This window comes from Archocentrus centrarchus, chromosome 5 (assembly GCF_007364275.1).
Source record: "Archocentrus centrarchus isolate MPI-CPG fArcCen1 chromosome 5, fArcCen1, whole genome shotgun sequence".
In the NCBI taxonomy this organism is placed as follows: Eukaryota; Metazoa; Chordata; class Actinopteri; order Cichliformes; family Cichlidae; genus Archocentrus; species Archocentrus centrarchus.
Window position 1 is genome coordinate 15,876,150 of NC_044350.1, and position 24,842 is coordinate 15,900,991.

Sequence of the window (24,842 nt, forward strand, 5' to 3'; positions counted from 1 at the left end):
GCACAGATAAATGTTACCAGTGCATAGACAAATGTTACCAGTACACAGATAAATGTTACCAGTACACAGACACATGTTACCAACGCACAGATAAATGTTACCAGTACACAGATAAATGTTACCAAAGCACAGATAAATGTTACCAGTGCAAAGAAAAATGTTACCAGTGCATAGAAAAATGTTACCAATGCACAGATAAATGCTACCAGTGCATAGACAAATGTTACCAATGCACAGATAAATGATACCAGTGCATAGACAAATGTTACCAAAGCACAGAAAAATGTTACAAGTGCATAGACAAATGTTACCAGTGCATAGACAAATGTTACCAATGCACAGATAAATGCTACCAGTGCATAGACAAATCCTACCAATGCACAGATAAATGCTACCAGTGCATAGACAAATGTTACCAGTGCACAGATAAATGTTACCAGTGCATGGACAAATGTTACCAGTGCATAGACAAATCCTACCAATGCACAGACAAATGTTACCAATGCACACATAAATGCTACCAGTGCATAGACAAATGTTACCAGTGCACAGCTAAATGTTACCAATGCACAGATAAATGTTACCAGTGCATAGACAAATGTTACCAGTGCACAGATAAATGTTACCAGTGTACAGATAAATGTTACCAATGCATAGTTTCCAATGCGCAGATAAATGCTACCAGTACACAGATAAATGTTACCAGTGCACAGATAAATGTTACCAACGCACAGATAAATGTTACCAGTACACAGATAAATGTTACCAACGCACAGATAAATGTTACCAATGCATAGACAAATGTTACCAGTACACAGATCAATGTTACCAGTACACAGACACATTACCAACGCACAGATAAATGTTACCAGTACACAGATAAATGTTACCAACGCACAGATAAATGTTACCAGTGCATAGACAAATGTTACCAGTACACAGATAAATGTTACCAGTACACAGACACATGTTACCAACGCACAGATAAATGTTACCAGCACACAGATAAATGTTACCAACGCACAGATAAATGTTACCAGTGCATAGACAAAAGTTACCAATGCACAGATAAATGCTACCAGTGCATAGACAAATCCTACCAATGCACAGATAAATGCTACCAGTGCATAGACAAATGTTACCAACGCACAGATAAATGTTACCAGTGCATAGACAAATGTTACCAGTACACAGATAAATGTTACCAGTACACAGATAAATGTTACCAATGCACAGATAAATGCTACCAGTGCATAGACAAATCTTACCAATGCACAGATAAATGTTTCCAATGCACAGATAAATGTTACCAATGCATAGACAAATGCTACCAGTGCATAAAAAATTGTTACCAGTGCATAGGCAAATATTACCAATGCATAGACAAGTGTTACCAGTACACAGACAAATATTACCAGTGTACAGACAAATGTTACCAGTACACAGATAAATGTTACCAACGCACAGATAAATGTTACCAGTGCATAGACAAATGTTACCAGTACACAGATAAATGTTACCAGTACACAGACACATGTTACCAACGCACAGATAAATGTTACCACTACACAGATAAATGTTACCAACGCACAGATAAATGTTACCAGTACATAGACAAATGTTACCAGTGCATAGACAAATGTTACCATTGCACAGATAAATGCTACCAGTGCATAGACAAATCTTACCAATGCACAGATAAATGTTACCAATGCACAGATGAATGTTACCAGTGCATAGACAAATGCTACCAACGCACAGATAAATGCTACGAGTGCATAGACAAATGTTACCAACGCACAGATAAATGCCACGAGTGCATAGACAAATGTTACCAATGCACAGCTAAATGTTACCAATGCACAGATAAATGTTACCAATGCACAGATAAATGTTACCAGTGCATAGACAAATGTTACCAGTGCACAGATAAATGTTACCAGTGCACAGATAAATGTTACCAGTGCATAGACAAATGTTACCAGTGCATAGACAAATGTTACCAATGCACAGATAAATGCTACCAGTGCATAGGCAAATGTTACCAATGCATAGATAAAAGCAACCAGTGCAAAGACAAATCTTACCAATGCACAGATAAATGTTACCAATGCACAGACAAATGCTACCAACGCACAGATAAATGCTACGAGTGCATACTGTAGACAAATGTTACCAAAGCACAGATAAATGCTACGAGTGCATACTGTAGACAAATGTTACCAATGCACAGCTAAATGTTACCAATGCACAGATAAATGTTACCAGTGCATAGACAAATGCTACCAGTGCATAAAGAATTGTTACCAGTGCATAGGCAAATATTACCAGTGCACAGATAATTGTTACAAATGCATATATAATTGTTACCAGTGCACAGATAAATGTTACCAATGCATAGACAAGTGTTACCAGTACACAGATAAATGTTACCAGTGCACAGATAAATGTTACCATTACACAGATAAATGTTACCAACGCACAGATAAATGTTACCAGCGCATAGACAAATGTTACCAGTGCATAGACAAATGTTACCAGTGCATAGACAAATCCTACCAATGCGCAGACAAATGTTACCAGTGCACAGATAAATGTTACCAGTGTACAGATAAATGTTACCAATGCATAGTTACCAATGCTCAGATAAATGTTACCAGTACACAGATAAATGTTACCAGTACACAGATAAATGTTACCAATGCACAGATAAATGTTACCAGTGCACAGACAAATGTTACCAGTACACAGATAAATGTTACCAATGCACAGATAAATGTTACCAGTGCACAGACAAATGTTACCAGTGCATAGACAAATCCTACCAATGCACAGATAAATGTTACTAGTGCATAGACAAATGTTACCAATGCACAGATAAATGATACCAGTACATAGACAAATCTTACCAATGCACAGATAAATGTTACCAATGCACAGATAAATGTTACCAGTGCATAGACAAATGCTACCAGTGCATAAAGAATTGCTACCAGTGCATAGGCAAATGTTACCAATGCACAGATAAATGCTACCAGTGCACAGAAAAATGTTACCAATGCACAGATAAATGTTACCAATGCACAGATAAATGTTACCAGTGCATAGACAAATGATACCAGTGCATAAAGAATTGTTACCAGTGCATAGGCAAATATTACCAGTGCATAGATAAATGTTACAAATGCATAAATAATTGTTACCAGTGCACAGATAAATGTTACCAATGCATAGACAAGTGTTACCAGTACACAGACAAATGTTACCAGTGTACAGATAAATGTTACCAGTACACAGATAAATGTTACCAACGCACAGATAAATGTTACCAGTGCATAGACAAATGTTACCAGTACACAGATAAATGTTACCAGTACACAGACACATGTTACCAACGCACAGATAAATGTTACCAGTACACAGATAAATGTTACCAAAGCACAGATAAATGTTACCAGTGCATAGACAAATGTTACCAGTGCATAGACAAATGTTACCAATGCACAGATAAATGCTACCAGTGCATAGACAAATCCTACCAATGCACAGATAAATGCTACCAGTGCATAGACAAATGTTACCAACGCACAGATAAATGTTACCAGTGCATAGACAAATGTTACCAGGGCACAGATAAATGTTACCAGTGCATGGACAAATGTTACCAGTGCATAGACAAATCCTACCAATGCACAAACAAATGTTACCAATGCACACATAAATGCTACCAGTGCATAGACAAATGTTACCAGTGCACAGATAAATGTTACCAATGCACAGATAAATGTTACCAATGCACAGATAAATGTTACCAGTGCATAGACAAATGTTACCAGTGCATAGACAAATGCTACCAGTACACAGATAAATGTTACCAATGCACAGATAAATGTTACCAGTGCATAGACAAATGTTACCAATGCACAGATAAATGCTACCAGTGCATAGACAAATCTTACCAATGCACAGATAAATGTTACCAATGCACAGATAAATGTTACCAGTGCATAGACAAATGCTACCAGTGCATAAAGAATTGTTACCAGTGCATAGGCAAATATTACCAATGCATAGACAAGTGTTACCAGTACACAGACAAATATTACCAGTGTACAGATAAATGTTACCAGTACACAAATAAATGTTACCAACGCACAGATAAATGTTACCAGTGCATAGACAAATGTTACCAGTACACAGATCAATGTTACCAGTACACAGACACATTACCAACGCACAGATAAATGTTACCAGTACACAGATAAATGTTACCAGTGCACAGATAAATGTTACCAGTGCATAGACAAATGTTACCAGTGCATAGACAAATCCTACCAATGCACAGATAAATGCTACCAGTGCATAGGCAAATGTTACCAATGCATAGATAAAAGCTACCAGTGCAAAGATAAAACTTACCAATGCACAGATAAATGTTACCAATGCACAGACAAATGCTACCAACGCACAGATAAATGCTACGAGTGCATACTGTAGACAAATGTTACCAAAGCACAGATAAATGCTACGAGTGCATAGACAAATGTTACCAGTGCATAAAGAATTGTTACCAGTGCATAGGCAAATATTACCAGTGCACAGATAATTGTTACAAATGCATAAATAATTGTTACCAGTGCACAGATAAATGTTACCAATGCATAGACAAGTGTTACCAGTACACAGATAAATGTTACCAGTGCACAGATAAATGTTACCAGTACACAGATAAATGTTACCAACGCACAGATAAATGTTACCAGTGCATAGACAAATGTTACCAGTGCATAGACAAATGTTACCAGTGCATAGACAAATCCTACCAATGCACAGACAAATGTTACCAGTGCACAGATAAATGTTACCAGTGTACAGATAAATGTTACCAATGCATAGTTACCATTGCCCAGATAAATGTTACCAGTACACAGATAAATGTTACCAGTACACAGATAAATGTTACCAATGCACAGATAAATGTTACCAGTGCACAGACAAATGTTACCAGTACACAGATAAATGTTACCAATGCACAGATAAATGTTACCAGTGCACAGACAAATGTTACCAGTGCATAGACAAATCCTACCAATGCACAGATAAATGTTACTAGTGCATAGACAAATGTTACCAATGCACAGATAAATGCTACCAGTACATAGACAAATCTTACCAATGCACAGATAAATGTTACCAATTCACAGATAAATGTTACCAGTGCATAGACAAATGCTACCAGTGCATAAAGAATTGTTACCAGTGCATAGACAAATGTTACCAAAGCACAGATAAATGCTACCAGTGCATAGAAAAATGTTACAAATGCACAGATAAATGTTACCAATGCACAGATAAATGTTACCAGTGCATAGACAAATGCTACCAGTGCATAGAGAATTGTTACCAGTGCATAGGCAAATATTACCAGTGCATAGATAATTGTTACAAATGCATAAATAATTGTTACCAGTGCACAGATAAATGTTACCAATGCATAGACAAGTGTTACCAGTACACAGACAAATGTTACCAGTGTACAGATAAATGTTACCAGTACACAGATAAATGTTACCAACGCACAGATAAATGTTACCAGTGCATAGACAAATGTTACCAGTACACAGATAAATGTTACCAGTACACAGACACATGTTACCAACGCACAGATAAATGTTACCAGTACACAGATAAATGTTACCAAAGCACAGATAAATGTTACCAGTGCATAGACAAATGTTACCAGTGCATAGACAAATGTTACCAATGCACAGATAAATGCTACCAGTGCATAGACAAATCCTACCAATGCACAGATAAATGTTACCAGTGCATAGACAAATGTTACCAACGCACAGATAAATGTTACCAGTGCATAGACAAATGTTACCAGTGCATAGACAAATGTTACCAATGCACAGATAAATGCTAACAGTGCATAGACAAATCCTACTAATGCACAGATAAATGCTACCAGTGCATAGACAAATGTTACCAGTGCACAGATAAATGTTACCAGTGCATAGAAAAATGTTACCAGTGCATAGACAAATCCTACCAATGCACAGACAAATGTTACCAATGCACACATAAATGCTACCAGTGCATAGACAAATGTTACCAATGCACAGCTAAATGTTACCAATGCACAGATAAATGTTACCAGTGCATAGACAAATGTTACCAGTGCACAGATAAATGTTACCAGTGTACAGATAAATGTTACCAATGCATAGTTTCCAATGCGCAGACAAATGCTACCAGTACACAGATAAATGTTACCAGTGCACAGATAAATGTTACCAATGCACAGATAAATGTTACCAGTACACAGATAAATGTTACCAACGCACAGATAAATGTTACCAATGCATAGACAAATGTTACCAGTACACAGATCAATGTTACCAGTACACAGACACATTACCAACGCACAGATAAATGTTACCAGTACACAGATAAATGTTACCAATGCACAGATAAATGTTACCAGTACATAGACAAATGTTACCAGTGCATAGACAAATGTTACCAATGCACAGATAAATGCTACCAGTGCATAGACAAATCTTACCAATGCACAGATAAATGTTACCAATGCACAGATAAATGTTACCAGTGCATAGACAAATGCTACCAACGCACAGATAAATGCTACGAGTGCATAGACAAATGTTACCAACGCACAGATAAATGCTACGAGTGCATAGACAAATGTTACCAATGCACAGATAAATGTTACCAATGCATAGACAAATGTTACCAATGCACAGCTAAATGTTACCAATGCACAGATAAATGTTACCAATGCACAGATAAATGTTACCAGTGCATAGACAAATGTTACCAGTGCACAGATAAATGTTACCAGTGCACAGATAAATGTTACCAGTGCATAGACAAATGTTACCAGTGCATAGACAAATCCTACCAATGCACAGATAAATGCTACCAGTGCATAGGCAAATGTTACCAATGCACAGATAAAAGCTACCAGTGCATAGACAAATCTTACCAATGCACAGATAAATGTTACCAATGCACAGACAAATGCTACCAAAGCACAGATAAATGCTACGAGTGCATACTGTAGACAAATGTTACCAAAGCATAGATAAATGCTACGAGTGCATAAACAAATGTTACCAATGCACAGCTAAATGTTACCAATGCACAGATAAATGTTACCAGTGCATAGACAAATGCTACCAGTGCATAAAGAATTGTTACCAGTGCATAGGCAAATATTACCAGTGCACAGATAATTGTTACAAATGCATAAATAATTGTTACCAGTGCACAGATAAATGTTACCAATGCATAGAAAAATGTTACCAGTACACAGATAAATGTTACCAGTGCACAGATAAATGTTACCAGTACACAGATAAATGTTACCAACGCACAGATAAATGTTACCAGTGCATAGACAAATGTTACCAGTGCATAGACAAATGTTACCAGTGCATAGACAAATCCTATCAATGCGCAGACAAATGTTACCAGTGCACAGATAAATGTTACCAGTGTACAGATAAATGTTACCAATGCATAGTTACCAATGCGCAGATAAATGTTACCAGTACACAGATAATGTTACCAGTACACAGATAAATGTTACCAATGCACAGATAAATGTTACCAGTGCACAGACAAATGTTACCAGTACACAGATAAATGTTACCAATGCACAGATAAATGTTACCAGTGCACAGACAAATGTTACCAGTGCATAGACAAATCCTACCAATGCACAGATAAATGTTACTAGTGCATAGACAAATGTTACCAATGCACAGATAAATGCTACGAGTGCATAGACAAATGTTACCAATGCACAGCTAAATGTTACCATTGCATAGACAAATGTTACCATTGCACAGATAAATGTTACCATTTCACAGATAAATGTTACCAATGCACAGATAAATGTTACCAGTGCATAGACAAATGTTACCAGTGCACAGATAAATGTTACCAGTGCACAGATAAATGTTACCAGTGCATAGACAAATGTTACCAGTGCATAGACAAATCCTACCAATGCACAGATAAATGCTACCAGTGCATAGGCAAATGTTACCAATGCACAGATAAATGTTACCAGTGCATAGACAAATGTTACCAATGCACAGATAAATGTTACCAATGCACAGACAAATGCTACCAACGCACAGATAAATGCTACGAGTGCATAATGTAGACAAATGTTACCAAAGCATAGATAAATGCTACGAGTGCATAAACAAATGTTACCAATGCACAGATAAATGTTACCAATGCACAGATAAATGTTACCAGTGCATAGACAAATGCTACCAGTGCATAAAGAATTGTTACCAGTGCATAGTCAAATATTACCAGTGCACAGATAATTGTTACAAATTCATATATAAATGTTACCAGTGCACAGATAAATGTTACCAATGCATAGACAAGTGTTACCAGTACACAGATAAATGTTACCAGTGCACAGATAAATGTTACCAGTACACAGATAAATGTTACCAACGCACAGATAAATGTTACCAGTGCATAGACAAATGTTACCAGTGCATAGATAAATGTTACCAGTGCATAGACAAATCCTACCAATGCGCAGACAAATGTTACCAGTGCACAGATAAATGTTACCAGTGTACAGATAAATGTTACCAATGCATAGTTACCATTGCTCAGATAAATGTTACCAGTTCACAGATAAATGTTACCAGTACACAGATAAATGTTACCAATGCACAGATAAATGTTACCAGTGCACAGACAAATGTTACCAGTACACAGATAAATGTTACCAATGCACAGATAAATGTTACCAGTGCACAGACAAATGTTACCAGTGCATAGACAAATCCTACCAATGCACAGAAAAATGATACCAGTGCATAGACAAATGTTACCAATGCACAGATAAATGCTACCAGTACATAGACAAATCTTACCAATGCACAGATAAATGTTACCAATGCACAGATAAATGTTACCAGTGCATAGACAAATGCTACCAGTGCATAAAGAATTGTTACCAGTGCATAGGCAAATGTTACCAATGCACAGATAAATGCTACCAGTGCATAGAAAAATGTTACCAATGCACAGCTAAATGTTACCAATGCACAGATAAATGTTACCAGTGCATAGACAAATGATACCAGTGCATAAAGAATTGTTACCAGTGCATAGGCAAATATTACCAGTGCATAGATAATTGTTACAAATGCATAAATAATTGTTACCAGTGCACAGATAAATGTTACCAATGCATAGACAAGTGTTACCAGTGCATAGACAAATGTTACCAATGCACAGATAAATGCTAACAGTGCATAGACAAATCCTACCAATGCACAGATAAATGCTACCAGTGCATAGACAAATGTTACCAGTGCACAGATAAATGTTACCAGTGCATTGACAAATGTTACCAGTGCATAGACAAATCCTACCAATGCACAGACAAATGTTACCAATGCACACATAAATGCTACCAGTGCATAGACAAATGTTACCAGTGCACAGCTAAATGTTACCAATGCACAGATAAATGTTACCAGTGCATAGACAAATGTTACCAGTGCACAGATAAATGTTACCAGTGTACAGATAAATGTTACCAATGCATAGTTTCCAATGCGCAGACAAATGCTACCAGTACACAGATAAATGTTACCAGTGCACAGATAAATGTTACCAACGCACAGATAAATGTTACCAGTACACAGATAAATGTTACCAACGCACAGATAAATGTTACCAATGCATAGACAAATGTTACCAGTACACAGATCAATGTTACCAGTACACAGACACATTACCAACGCACAGATAAATGTTACCAGTACACAGATAAATGTTACCAACGCACAGATAAATGTTACCAGTACATAGACAAATGTTACCAGTGCATAGACAAATGTTACCAATGCACAGATAAATGCTACCAGTGCATAGACAAATCTTACCAATGCACAGATAAATGTTACCAATGCACAGATAAATGTTACCAGTGCATAGACAAATGCTACCAACGCACAGATAAATGCTACGAGTGCATAGACAAATGTTACCAACGCACAGATAAATGCTACGAGTGCATAGACAAATGTTACCAATGCACAGATAAATGTTACCAGTGCACAGACAAATGTTACCAGTACACAGATAAATGTTACCAATGCACAGATAAATGTTACCAGTGCACAGACAAATGTTACCAGTGCATAGACAAATCCTACCAATGCACAGATAAATGTTACTAGTGCATAGACAAATGTTACCAACGCACAGATAAATGCTACGAGTGCATAGACAAATGTTACCAATGCACAGCTAAATGTTACCAATGCATAGACAAATGTTACCAATGCACAGCTAAATGTTACCAATGCACAGATAAATGTTACCAATGCACAGATAAATGTTACCAGTGCATAGACAAATGTTACCAGTGCACAGATAAATGTTACCAGTGCACAGATAAATGTTACCAGTGCATAGACAAATGTTACCAGTGCATAGACAAATCCTACCAATGCACAGATAAATGCTACCAGTGCATAGACAAATGTTACCAATGCACAGATAAAAGCTACCAGTGCATAGACAAATCTTACCAATGCACAGATAAATGTTACCAATGCACAGACAAATGCTACCAACGCACAGATAAATGCTACGAGTGCATAATGTAGACAAATGTTACCAAAGCATAGATAAATGCTACGAGTGCATAAACAAATGTTACCAATGCACAGCTAAATGTTACCAATGCACAGATAAATGTTACCAGTGCATAGACAAATGCTACCAGTGCATAAAGAATTGTTACCAGTGCATAGGCAAATATTACCAGTGCACAGATAATTGTTACAAATGCATAAATAATTGTTACCAGTGCACAGATAAATGTTACCAATGCATAGACAAGTGTTACCAGTACACAGATAAATGTTACCAGTGCACAGATAAATGTTACCAGTACACAGATAAATGTTACCAACGCACAGATAAATGTTACCAGTGCATAGACAAATGTTACCAGTGCATAGACAAATGTTACCAGTGCATAGACAAATCCTATCAATGCGCAGACAAATGTTACCAGTGCACAGATAAATGTTACCAGTGTACAGATAAATGTTACCAATGCATAGTTACCAATGCGCAGATAAATGTTACCAGTACACAGATAAATGTTACCAGTACACAGATAAATGTTACCAATGCGCAGATAAATGTTACCAGTGCAAAGAAAAATGTTACCAGTACACAGATAAATGTTACCAATGCACAGATAAATGTTACCAGTGCACAGAAAAATGTTACCAGTGCATAGACAAATCCTACCAATGCACAGATAAATGTTACTAGTGCATAGACAAATGTTACCAACGCACAGATAAATGCTACGAGTGCATAGACAAATGTTACCAATGCACAGCTAAATGTTACCAATGCATAGACAAATGTTACCATTGCACAGCTAAATGTTACCAATGCACAGATAAATGTTACCAATGCTCAGATAAATGTTACCAGTGCATAGATAAATGTTACCAGTGCACAGATAAATGTTACCAGTGCACAGATAAATGTTACCAGTGCATAGACAAATGTTACCAGTGCATAGACAAATCCTACCAATGCACAGATAAATGATACCAGTGCATAGGCAAATGTTACCAATGCACAGATAAAAGCTACCAGTGCATAGACAAATCTTACCAATGCACAGATAAATGTTACCAATGCACAGACAAATGCTACCAACGCACAGATAAATGCTACGAGTGCATAATGTAGACAAATGTTACCAAAGCATAGATAAATGCTACGAGTGCATAAACAAATGTTACCAATGCACAGATAAATGTTACCAATGCACAGATAAATGTTACCAGTGCATAGACAAATGCTACCAGTGCATAAAGAATTGTTACCAGTGCATAGGCAAATATTACCAGTGCACAGATAATTGTTACAAATGCATAAATAATTGTTACCAGTGCACAGATAAATGTTACCAATGCATAGACAAGTGTTACCAGTACACAGATAAATGTTACCAGTGCACAGATAAATGTTACCAGTACACAGATAAATGTTACCAAAGCACAGATAAATGTTACCAGTGCATAGACAAATGTTACCAGTGCATAGACAAATGTTACCAGTGCATAGACAAATCCTATCAATGCGCAGACAAATGTTACCAGTGCACAGATAAATGTTACCAGTGTACAGATAAATGTTACCAATGCATAGTTACCAATGCTCAGATAAATGTTACCAGTACACAGATAAATGTTACCAGTACACAGATAAATGTTACCACTTCACAGATAAATGTTACCAGTGCACAGACAAATGTTACCAGTACACAGATAAATGTTACCAATGCACAGATAAATGTTACCAGTGCACAGACAAATGTTACCAGTGCATAGACAAATCCTACCAATGCACAGATAAATGTTACTAGTGCATAGACAAATGTTACCAATGCACAGATAAATGCTACCAGTACATAGACAAATCTTACCAATGCACAGATAAATGTTACCATTGCACAGATAAATGTTACCAGTGCATAGACAAATGCTACCAGTGCATAAAGAATTGTTACCAGTGCATAGGCAAATGTTACCAATGCACAGATAAATGCTACCAGTGCATAGAAAAATGTTACCAATGCACAGCTAAATGTTACCAATGCACAGATAAATGATACCAGTGCATAGACAAATGATACCAGTGCATAAAGAATTGTTACCAGTGCATAGGCAAATATTACCAGTGCATAGATAATTGTTACAAATGCATAAATAATTGTTACCAGTGCACAGATAAATGTTACCAATGCATAGACAAGTGTTACCAGTACACAGACAAATGTTACCAGTGTACAGATAAATGTTACCAGTACACAGATAAATGTTACCAGAGCACAGATAAATGTTACCAGTGCATAGACAAATGTTACCAGTACACAGATAATGTTACCAGTACACAGACACATGTTACCAACGCACAGATAAATGTTACCAGTACACAGATAAATGTTACCAACGCACAGATAAATGTTACCAGTGCATAGACAAATGTTACCAGTGCATAGACAAATGTTACCAATGCACAGATAAATGCTACCAGTGCATAGACAAATCCTACCAATGCACAGATAAATGCTACCAGTGCATAGACAAATGTTACCAACGCACAGATAAATGTTACCAGTGCATAGACAAATGTTACCAGTGCATAGAGAAATGTTACCAATGCAAAGATAAATGTTACCAGTGCATAGACAAATCCTACCAATGCACAGATAAATGCTACCAGTGCATAGACAAATGTTACCAGTGCACAGATAAATGTTACCAGTGCATGGACAAATGTTACCAGTGCATAGACAAATCCTACCAATGCACAGACAAATGTTACCAATGCACACATAAATGATACCAGTGCATAGACAAATGTTACCAGTGCACAGCTAAATGTTACCAATGCACAGATAAATGTTACCAGTGCATAGACAAATGTTACCAGTGCACAGATAAATGTTACCAGTGTACAGATAAATGTTACCAATGCATAGTTTCCAATGCGCAGATAAATGCTACCAGTACACAGATAAATGTTACCAGTGCAAAGATAAATGTTACCAATGCACAGATAAATGTTACCAGTGCATAGACAAATGTTACCAGTACATAGACAAATGTTACCAATGCACAGATAAATGCTACCAGTGCATAGACAAATCCTACCAATGCACAGACAAATGTTACCAATGCACAGATAAATGTTACCAGTGCATAGACAAATGTTACCAGTGCACAGATAAATGTTACCAATGCATAGTTACCAATGCGCAGATAAATGTTACCAGTACACAGATAAATTTTACCAGTGCACAGATAAATGTTACCAATGCATAGATAATTGTTACCAGTGCACAGATAAATGTTACCAATGCACAGATAAATGTTACCAGTGCATAGACAAATGTTACCAGTGCATAGACAAATGTTACAAATGCACAGATAAATGCTACCAGTGCATAGACAAATCCTACCAATGCACAGACAAATCCTACCAATGCACAGATAAATGTTACCAATGCACACATAAATGCTACCAGTGCACAGCTAAATGTTACCAATGCACAGATAAATGTTACCAGTGCATAGACAAATGTTACCAGTGCACAGATAAATGTTACCAGTGTACAGATAAATGTTACCAATGCATAGTTTCCAATGCGCAGATAAATGCTACCAGTACACAGATAAATGTTACCAGTGCACAGATAAATGTTACCAATGCACAGATAAATGTTACCAGTGCATAGACAAATGTTACCAATGCACAGATAAATGCTACCAGTGCATAGACAAATCCTACCAATGCACAGACAAATGTTACCAATGCACAGATAAATGTTACCAGTGCATAGACAAATGTTACCAGTGCACAGATAAATGTTACCAATGCATAGTTACCAATGCGCAGATAAATGTTACCAGTACACAGATAAATGTTACCAGTGCACAGATAAATGTTACCAATGCATAGATAATTGTTACCAGTGCACAGATAAATGTTACCAATGCACAGATAAATGTTACCAGTGCATAGACAAATGTTACCAGTGCATAGACAAATGTTACAAATGCACAGATAAATGCTACCAGTGCATAGACAAATCCTACCAATGCACAGACAAATCCTACCAATGCACAGATAAATGTTACCAATGCACACATAAATGCTACCAGTGCACAGCTAAATGTTACCAATGCACAGATAAATGTTACCAGTGCATAGACAAATGTTACCAGTGCACAGATAAATGTTACCAGTGTACAGATAAATGTTACCAATGCATAGTTTCCAATGCGCAGATAAATGCTACCAGTACACAGATAAATGTTACCAGTGCACAGATAAATGTTACCAATGCACAGATAAATGTTACCAGTGCATAGACAAATGTTACCAATGCACAGATAAATGCTACCAGTGCATAGACAAATCCTACCAATGCACAGACAAATGTTACCAATGCACAGATAAATGTTACCAGTGCATAGACAAATGTTACCAGTGCACAGATAAATGTTACCAGTGTACAGATAAATGTTACCAATGCATAGTTACCAATGCGCAGATAAATGTTACCAGTACACAGATAAATGTTACCAGTGCACAGATAAATGTTACCATTGCATAGATAATTTTTACCAATGCACAGATAAATGCTACAGTACCAGTTTATAGACAAATGTTACCAGTGCACTAGCATGTTAAAAAAAAAAAGTTTCATTACAAATGTATGTGAGCTTGGGGGCCCCCTGGTATTCAGGAACCAGGCGCAGTGACATGACTTTATGTTGCGCCTTCAAAATAAAAGCATGCGAGTTAAAGATTTCAAAATCAAGTATTTGATTTTGGTCTACTGTGGGGCTGACTCAAACTTCCTCCTCAGCTAACAGTTCTGATAAGATGTAGAGTTCATCAGCAGCTAGGTCAGGGAGATCAGTCCAACACAGGTCAGAAGAAGACAGGACAGCGGGGGCGTAGAGCATCTGTTTACAAACATCTTGGAGACAATTTGATAAGCGGCAGTCCAAGGCTGCCAGGGAGCCCAATTTCTGATTCTATGACTTGTTTTGGGTACAGACTGTACTGATTCATTTGTTCAGTCTTTCTGGCACCTCTCTGTGGCGAAAAAAATCCAATTCATCCGAATCTTCTTGGTTCGTTGCTTCGCCGTGCAGAAACAGATACATACATCTCCAAGATCTTACCCCTCCGAAACAGCTCCAGATATACAGAGTCTGAGTTTGAGTCTGTACCTTACTGCATTCCTGTCATAAGCAGCCTTACCAAGGCCAGACAGCTGCTTAGACTTCCTGAATTGCAACGACAAGCCAGATATCTCCAGGTCCAATTCGGAGAAATCCCAGTGTCAATAAGCCGAATGTGTGTGTGTCCTCCATTGACAATATGGACAGGCACGTCATCTTCCCCCCAGGAACCATAACCTAGCCAGCTGGAATGTCAATTAATAAGAGGGAATAGGGTTCTCCTTCCCCCAATGTCCTCATGGTGAAAATTTGATCAAAAGAATGGCGTTGAGAGACCAGCTGACCAGATCCAAAATTATAAATTCCAGTTCGGAAGTTGTGTGAAGAGAGGCTCTAAAGCAGCAATCAGCAAAGCAGGGTAAAAAGGAAGGGCTGGGGAGAGAAGAAAAGTGCGACCATCTCTGCTGAGAGCTGAAGAGGGAAAAAAAAAAAAAGATATACAATTGGATGTAACATTGGTTCATACTGTATGAACAGCTCGTGTAGGACAGACAGAGAAGTTTACTGTTTTTAAAATTAAATTATTTACCTAGTTTTAATTTATTCTAAGGTCTGTATTTACTAAAATGTGCCCATTTGGGGGCTTTTTTTGTCTATTTTTTAGATGCAACAGTTGCTCGATCCAGTGTGATTCTCTCCTACGGGAGACAACAAAGTAATCTAGTAATCTAATTTAGTTTGTGGCCTAACACAGACTTGCAGTCATTAAGAGGCTATCATGCATTCATCATGTTTCTAATTCTGTGCCTGTCAAACAGGGGAGCGTTACGATAAATCCGAATAAAAGTAGATTAAAGGCATTCGCTTGCCGGTCAGTGTGTGCACCATAATGTTCTTAACTTCATACTAATCAGTCTTGTGTGTCTGTTACTAAAGCAGTCTCTTACATAAAAACATGATGTCATTTGTTTGCCCAGCTTGTCTACTAAAAATAAACAAACAAATAAAAGCCAACTGTACCCTCCTGTATTTTTACACCCATTTAGACAAGTGCCGATATACACAAACAAACCCCACATTAGTGAAATTGAGTGGTAGCTGTGATTGGTAATAATATATTTGCATTTTGCCAATATATATATATATATATATATATAAAATCAAAATGGATTACAATAATAATGTAATATTTGCAATCCAGATATGTAAGTCCTTCTGCTTGGTGAGCACTACTGTGATTAATAGACCCTGAACACTGTTCAGAAGCTCTGTGGCAGCAAAAAGGGTTATAATGACACCCCTGTTAAGCAACAGCAGTGGTACAGTCTGGCCTGATGTCAGTGTTTTGGGCCCACCTGGACGTTGCTAGAACGACCTCTTTAGGCCAGGGATAGGGGTGGTGCAGGATCAGGGTTAGAAAGAGATTAACTACATGGGAGCCTATAAAGCTCCAGTGTAATCCGCACACTGCAGACAAATTCAGATCAACAACTACTCCGCAAACGTTTTTTTTTGCTCACAACCTTTTTTGGAGCCCCACAAGCTGCAATAAACAAAAAAAGAGGAGCTAAGACATTTACACATTTGGGATTAAACAGCTTCATAGCATTAAAAAAAAAATCTCACCAGGGACTTCACAGCAGTGTTCCTCCTCTTCTGAACCATAAAGGAGAAAACAAGGGAGAAATCATGAAAAAGGGAAAGGTATGTTTTTAACTTTCCTGACTTAAACTAAGGCTGTACTAAAGAAATATTAACCAGATTCATTTCTGTAGATCTAAGATGTGTTATTGTAACAGAGAGTTAATAGTTTGAAAAAAATGAGAACAAATGATCATAAATATATTTATACTTTGTGCAAATTGTACAGTTTCGTGTGTCATAAAGTGTGCACACAAAGCATAGGGGGAAGAATAGCTGGGTCACGTGTCTAACACTGAACAGTGGCTGTAAATGCAGCTGTGACTAATTGTGATTGTGTACCAACAGGTGAGCAATGACAATGAGCCTCCCAGCTATCAAGAGGCAACAGCAGGTGAGTCAAGTATTCTTTTGGTTACAGATGTACAAACACTGGCTCTCTTCTAGTTCCGACATTTAGTAGATAAAGATGGAATTCAGAGTAATATGTGAAACAAAATAAGCAACATTTTAAAAAGAATATTCTATTCATAGCATTATTTTTTTTCATTTAGTTTCATTTTTAATTGTAAATGCTAATCTTTTATTAATATCGCCCTTAATATCCGTAATCTGAATAATGCTACAACGTAATGTTAGGAAGATCAGCTCTCACACGTCTCCCCTCCTGCTTCTTTCTCCAGGCTATGCTGAGATGGAGGCCCAGTTTGCCTGGGACGATAAGACCATCCGGCGGACTTTCATCAGGAAGGTAGTGAAAGCAAACGAGACCAGACAAAATAAACCAATAAAAAATACGTACCGCATTGATCTGACACAGCACATGTGCACCTGCAGGTCTACGCCATTCTCATGGTTCAGCTGTTTGTGACTGTTGGTATTGTTAGTCTCTTCACGTTTTGGTAAGTACTTCTGTATTTATTCTGCTTACCTATACAATCATTTTCTAATAAAATATCTTCTTTACTCCAAGTATTATAATTTTTTGTTGTTGTTTTCAGTGCACCCGTGAGGTTTTTTATTCAGACTCATCCTGTCTTGTACTCGGTATCCTAGTAAGTTTAAAACACACACACACACACACACACACACACACACACACACACACACACATGAACTAACATTGCCACTGTTTTAATTTACATTTTTAAATTGTCTGTAATCCTTTTCCTTTTTAGTTTCACCTTTTTCGTCACCTACATTGCACTGTCCTGCTGTGGAGACCTGAGGTAAACTCTCTTTGGAAAACTGATAGGGTGCTCTTTTTATATATATATATATATATATATATACACACACATGTTATTGACAAAATTACTGTCTTTTCTTTCAAAACAGGAGGCAGTTTCCTTGGAATACAATTCTGTTAGTTCTCTTTGTGAGTATCACACAGTGTGAAACACAAAAATACTGTGTGCTCTTACTGAGCTTCTGTCCTAATGAGCTGTTCCTTTTGGCTTTTCCTTGCAGACTTTGAGTATGGCCTTCATGATGGGATTTTTGTCAAGGTAAACGCACATTAGGACGTAGGGGGCTATCGGTGTCTTTCCGAGCTGAATGAGAAAGAACGCAGCAACACTAATTTATGCGTTTAATGCGTTTGTGCTTCCTCCAGCTTTTACAACACCAAGTCGGTGGTGCTGTGTCTGGGAATCACAGCTCTGGTGTGTCTTTCTGTCACCATCTTCAGCTTCCAGAGCAAGGTGAGAAGGACTGCTTCAAACTAGAACTTCAAACCGCTTTGAACTAAACAAAACACAATCACACATCATCTTTTCTCTGTCGCAGATTGACGTCACGTCTTGCCAGGGAGTCCTGTTCTCTTTGTGCATGGTCATGCTCCTCTGTGCCATCACCATCTCCATCGTCGTCCCTTTTGGATACGTGAGTTCACCCCCCTTCCCTCGCTTGTTCTAGCACACGAGCACACTCCTACGGCCTTCTAGAAGAAACCCTAATTAGCTGTGATTAATGAGTTAAACAACAGTTGTAGGTTAATGCGTCAGGTGCTGCTGGCTGTATTTGAGTGTGCATTAATGGAAAAGGGATTAGCACCTCAGATAATCATGTACTATGCTCTCTTGCTTAAATTAGCATCCCGTTATCCTTCTTAAAAGTGTTTTGTAATGCATTTTACCTCGCAGGTTCCCTGGTTACATGCCACCTATGCTGTAATAGGAGCCATCCTCTTTACTCTGGTAAGAATCACACAGCCTACTTCCAGTGTCCAGCTTGGTTTTCAAATTATTACCTTGAGCTCACCTGCTCTCCTTTTTTCCCCCCCTCCCTTTGTGCCTTTTCTCTGCCACAGTTCTTGGCATTTGACACTCAGCTGCTCTTAGGGAACAAACGCTACACCATAAGTCCAGAGGAATACATTTTTGCCACTCTCAGCCTCTACCTGGACATTATCTACCTTTTCAGCTTCCTGTTACAGATCATGGGAGAAGGCCGGGAGTGAAGCCTGTTTTCCACTTTTCCCCTGCATACTAAAAATGCTTCTCAGCTAAACTATTTGAACAAACTTGGATTTACCTCCCTACAGAGTGAGATGACATCAAGGCTGTATGGCTTTGTCATTAGAGCAATCTATTATTTATCTAACCTTTACGTCTCTTCAGTTCATAATCTCCTAATCAAAGGAGACCCTGAAATCCCATCTGTACAATCCTACTGCTGGACTGTTACTGTGCCCATACCTGGCCTACACCTGTCTGCTACCTTACTGTAGTGTTTCACTGCACTCTGGCATTCTCTAGATATTGTGAATTGCCCTGGGAATCTATATGACCCCACCGTTCAGTGTGTATGTTTTGAATGCCGTTTTTAGACTCATAAGTGGATAAAAGCAGGTACAGAGTTGGCTGCATCGCTCCGTTAATGCAGCGCTGAGCCAATAATGGAGATTCACGACATGCACACTTTCAAGCTCAGCAGGGTTGAGTTTGTTTTAATTGTTTGCTTCACTTGCAATGTGTAGATACACTTTATTACTTTTCATATTATATGAGGTGGGTTTAGTGTTCTATAGTATGTACTGTATGTGCATAAACTCAGTTTGGGCATTGATATTTATTTTTTTTGTTGGAGGAAATAGATACTGTACTGAGCAGTATGAGTCAGTGGACTTTAAAGATGTAAAGAAAACAAAGAGCATCCACAAAGGGAAAATGGATGTCCAGTACCAGTCAAAAGTTTGGACACACCTTCTAATTCAGTGTTTTTAATATTTTCCCTATATTGTAAATTAATACTGTAGTCATCCAGTCTATGAAGGAACACATAAGGAATCGTGGTAAATTTAAGAGTGTTAAACAGGACAAAATATGTCTTAGATTTTAGATTCTTCAAAGTAAGCACCTTTTGCTTTGATTACAGCTTTGCACACTCTTTAGGGTTTAGATCAGGTGATTGCAGAGGCCAGGTCATCTGACGCAACACTCCATCACCCCCTTTCTTGATTAAATTGTCCTTACATAGTCTGGAGGCGTGTTTGGGGGTCACTGTCCTGTTGAAAAACAAATGATGGTCCCACTAAGCGCAAACCAGATGGGATGGCGTTTCTCTGCAGAATGCTGTGGTAGCCATGCTGATTAAGTGTGCCTTGGATTTTAATGAAAAAGCCAACAGTTGCTTCTTTGCAGCAATTCAACCATAAAGTCCAGATTCACGCAGTCAACTCTGAACAGCTGATATTGAGATGTGTGTGCTAGTTGAACTCTGAAGCATTTAGGTGGGCTCTTATCTGGGGTGCTTCTGGGGTCTTCCTTTCCTGGGGTGGTCCTGATGAGAACCAGTTTCATCATAATGTTTGATGGTCTTTGAAGTATCCTCAGGTGCAGTCACAAAGTTCTCGAAATTTTTCGTACTGACTGACCTTCATTTCTTAAAGTAATGCTGGACTGTCTGTTTACTTGGTTGAGTAGTTCTTGCCATAATATGGATTAGAACATTACTCAAATAGGGCTATTCACTGTATACCAACTCTACCTCTTAACACAACTGATGGCCTCAAACACATTAAGAGGGCAAGAACTTCAAGAAATGAACTCTTGTCAAGGCACAGCTGTTAATTGAAAGCCATCCCAGGTGACTACGTCATAAAGCCAACTGAAAAAATGCCAAGATGTGCAAAGCTGTCATCTAAGCAAGAGGTGCCTACCTTGAAGAATCTAAAATATAAAACATATTCTGGTTTGTTTAACACTTTTTTGTTTACCAAATAATTCTGTATGTATTTCTTCATAGTTTGGATGACTTTAGTATGAATCTACAATGCAGACAATTTTTATATAATAAAAAAAACGCTGAATTAGGTGTGGTCAAACTTTGACTGGTACTGTATATCAGAGTAAAGCCATTAGACATCTTTTTAAATTAATGTGGTGAATTTACTGTGGCCTTTCAGCTGTGATAGAAAATGATTTCAGATTAACAAGTTGATAATGGAAACACTGGAAATTGTCTGCATAATGAGTAAAAGACACAATACATTTCTTTGAAAAGAACATGGGCTATGTGCTGTACTTGTAAGTGAGAAGACAATTAAATGGACGCATGAAACCTACCGAGTGTGTTCAGTTTGATAGTTCTGTAATAAAACATTAAAAGAAAACATCTTCACAACTGTGTACTGTTGTGGGTTCCTACAGAGCAACCTTTCCTGGAAGAGCAAACTTTATACCACACTAGGCTCATGAGTCATCTTGGTCATGTCTACATACCTAAATGCACTAAGATGCTGCCATACGAACAGGTGTACCTAATGCAGTGGCTGGTGAATATATGTTACCCCTGCATTAATTCAGTTATTACATTTACTTATTTTTAACCTGTAAACTTTAAAAAAAAAAAGTGTCATTTTTAATGATCTTTGGCTCCCTGCAAATAATAATTTGCAGGTAAAGATGAAAAATGCCTGATGATACTGTGAGATCAGCTGTCCATAACCCCCCCCCCCCCCCCCCCCCAGTTTAACAGATATCATTATACAGCCAATAATAAACCGCTCACAAAAACATTGAAACAAGACTTTTATTAAAAAAGAAAAACTGACATATTCAAATTCAAAGAGAAAACCAAGGAAGGAGTAAAATCTCAATCAATAAAAAAAAAAAAAAACACAAGTTACAGACAATTTAGCAACTCTGGCACAGGAAGACAAAAGTAGCCAAGTGGCATTTGCAAAATAAGCAAATATCAAAACCTCTTTCCTCTAACAAAACTGTACAAAATGAGTTCTTGTATAAATAAGAAAACCATTCACAAACAGGTAGCAAAATGAGCCGGTCTGAATTTTCAAAATGGTTCCATCCATCTATCCAAACTTGGTTTATACAGTGTTGAGCAACGAGATGCATTTTGTAGTTCAAAAATGTTGCTTTAAGATAACATTTTTGCTTAAAATTATTTATTATTATTTAACTACTTAAACTGGTCACTAGCACCAAGAAATAGTAAACTCTAGTATTCCACATTAGTATGATTTAATTGTTAAAAGAGAAAAAAAAAGGGATACTGGTATCAACCAAATGAAAATAAAATGAGGCATTTTGAAAATCCAGATGTGACACCGTTTCACCAGCTGTTTGGAAATCCTGTTTTAGCAGCAAAATGTTTTGAAACTATGAAATAAGCTGTCAAATTGACATCAGGATGGATAAAAATAGCATTTACAAATCTGCGTGGACTTTTTAAAATTTCAAATACTGTGTACTATCTAGGAGTACACAATTAGTCTTACTATTCCTATAAATATTATGTCATTTAAAAGGCCAATTCCTTTAGGTTTCTGTCATATCATCTCTGCTGTAAAAAAATAAATAAACACTGTATTGTAACAAGTGGTCATTTCATAGTTTCAAAATCTTTTTTTGTATTAAAAGTGATGGCTAATATATGGAATAGAATTTCTCAGAACATTTTCCTTCATGGTGCACTGAATCTGAAAACTTGCACGTCACTGTGTTTTCTGGACAGGTTATAATTCATAAAAAAATGAAACTAAAGAAAACACGCAAGAAGAAACAAACAAAAATGGTGAAAGGAGCAAGTGGAAGGAAAGACAGGCTATTTACAAAATTAGCTCTCGTGTCTGAAAACGTTCATGTTTGCACCCGTCGTTTAAAAGCTGTGCTCTGTTATTTGTAATGTCCGGGATGAGTTGAGAGCCCGACCGATATCGGATTTTTAAGACCAATACTGATATTTGGTGATTTAAAAATCCAGTATATTGGCTGATATTTTTCCTTTCAGACACACAAAACAAATATTTTGTTATGTATATTTGAATCCTTACTAAGATAATATGACAATTAATAACAAAATTTTTTTGTTTTATTATCACAAGTCATGGATTACTTGTTTAAATTCTGCTCGACTCTGCTTGGATCAGCTGGTTGTTGTTTTGGAGTTCCAAACACATGCCCTCTGGTGGATAAACTATGCAATATCAACACATAACATGGTTGAAAGGTGTTTCTCCCATCTCATCTTTACTTTTTAAAGTTTCAATTATCAGACACTATAAATGCCGATACCGGCAAAAGGTTAATATCGGCGGGGCAACATATCGGTCGGGCTCTAGCTGAGTTCACTAAAGTCTACTCACAAGCTGTCCTGCACTACACATTATGTATGCTGGGGTTTAACTAAGTAGAGTTGTTCTTTTTTAAAATGAGTTACTTGCTTTATAAGATAGTGCAAGTTAACACTCTTATTGCAATCTTTCTCATTCTTAGAGTCCAAAGAAAAAAGGCATTTTATTCCCTTACACACAACAGATGAGCAGTAGCCTGGAGACAAAGTTAAAAGGTGGGTAGCTAAAACATCTTTGGTTGCAGAAATGTACAACAGAAACACTGCAAAAATAACAGGAGCCTTGGGAAAGATGTTCTCTCATTTGCTTTTCACTGGATTCAAACATGAATGGTTAAAGAACAGGAAGAAAAGCTCCGCGTAACCGTACGTCTAACTCAACTGACTCTGCGTTTAAACAAGCCTGCCGCCATTTCCACAGTATATACAACTCATGTCAAATCTACGTGAAACCAGGGAGTTCGTCCAGAGGAAAAACATTAAGGCTTAGCTAGAGAGTTTTTGCAGGTTTTTTTGATCACTCACATAGTCATTCAGACGTGCTGTCTCACTAAAGGCTGTAAGAATCATCTTTAATGGCACTTCCATGGTCTAGTGAGCAGTCCTTTGTAAAACCATTATTTCTATTATCTACATATGTACAGTTTTCGATATCGGTATAAATTAAAGTTCAACATGTTTGGATGTACGTGGTGACAGCTTAACTTGATGTGCTGACTTACAAAGCTGAAAACAGCCCATGTTTGGATTTTTTTTTTGAGCTTGTTTGAACCTAATGCAGCAGCATTGATA

At 37.4% G+C, this 24,842-nt stretch overlaps 1 protein-coding gene across 1 annotated transcript; it reads left to right on the top strand.

The window, feature by feature from the left end:
• Positions 1-17,266: 17,266 nt before the first annotated feature.
• Positions 17,267-22,079, top strand: faim2b (Fas apoptotic inhibitory molecule 2b). The gene is made up of 12 exons (XM_030729037.1): positions 17,267-17,516; positions 17,802-17,847; positions 18,137-18,204; positions 18,291-18,355; positions 18,455-18,508; positions 18,632-18,682; positions 18,792-18,831; positions 18,924-18,961; positions 19,069-19,156; positions 19,242-19,337; positions 19,598-19,651; positions 19,765-22,079. Exons 1-12 carry the CDS (start codon positions 17,502-17,504, stop codon positions 19,912-19,914), a joined length of 765 nt encoding a protein of 254 aa, XP_030584897.1. The 5' UTR covers positions 17,267-17,501; the 3' UTR covers positions 19,915-22,079.
• Positions 22,080-24,842: the final 2,763 nt, after the last annotated feature.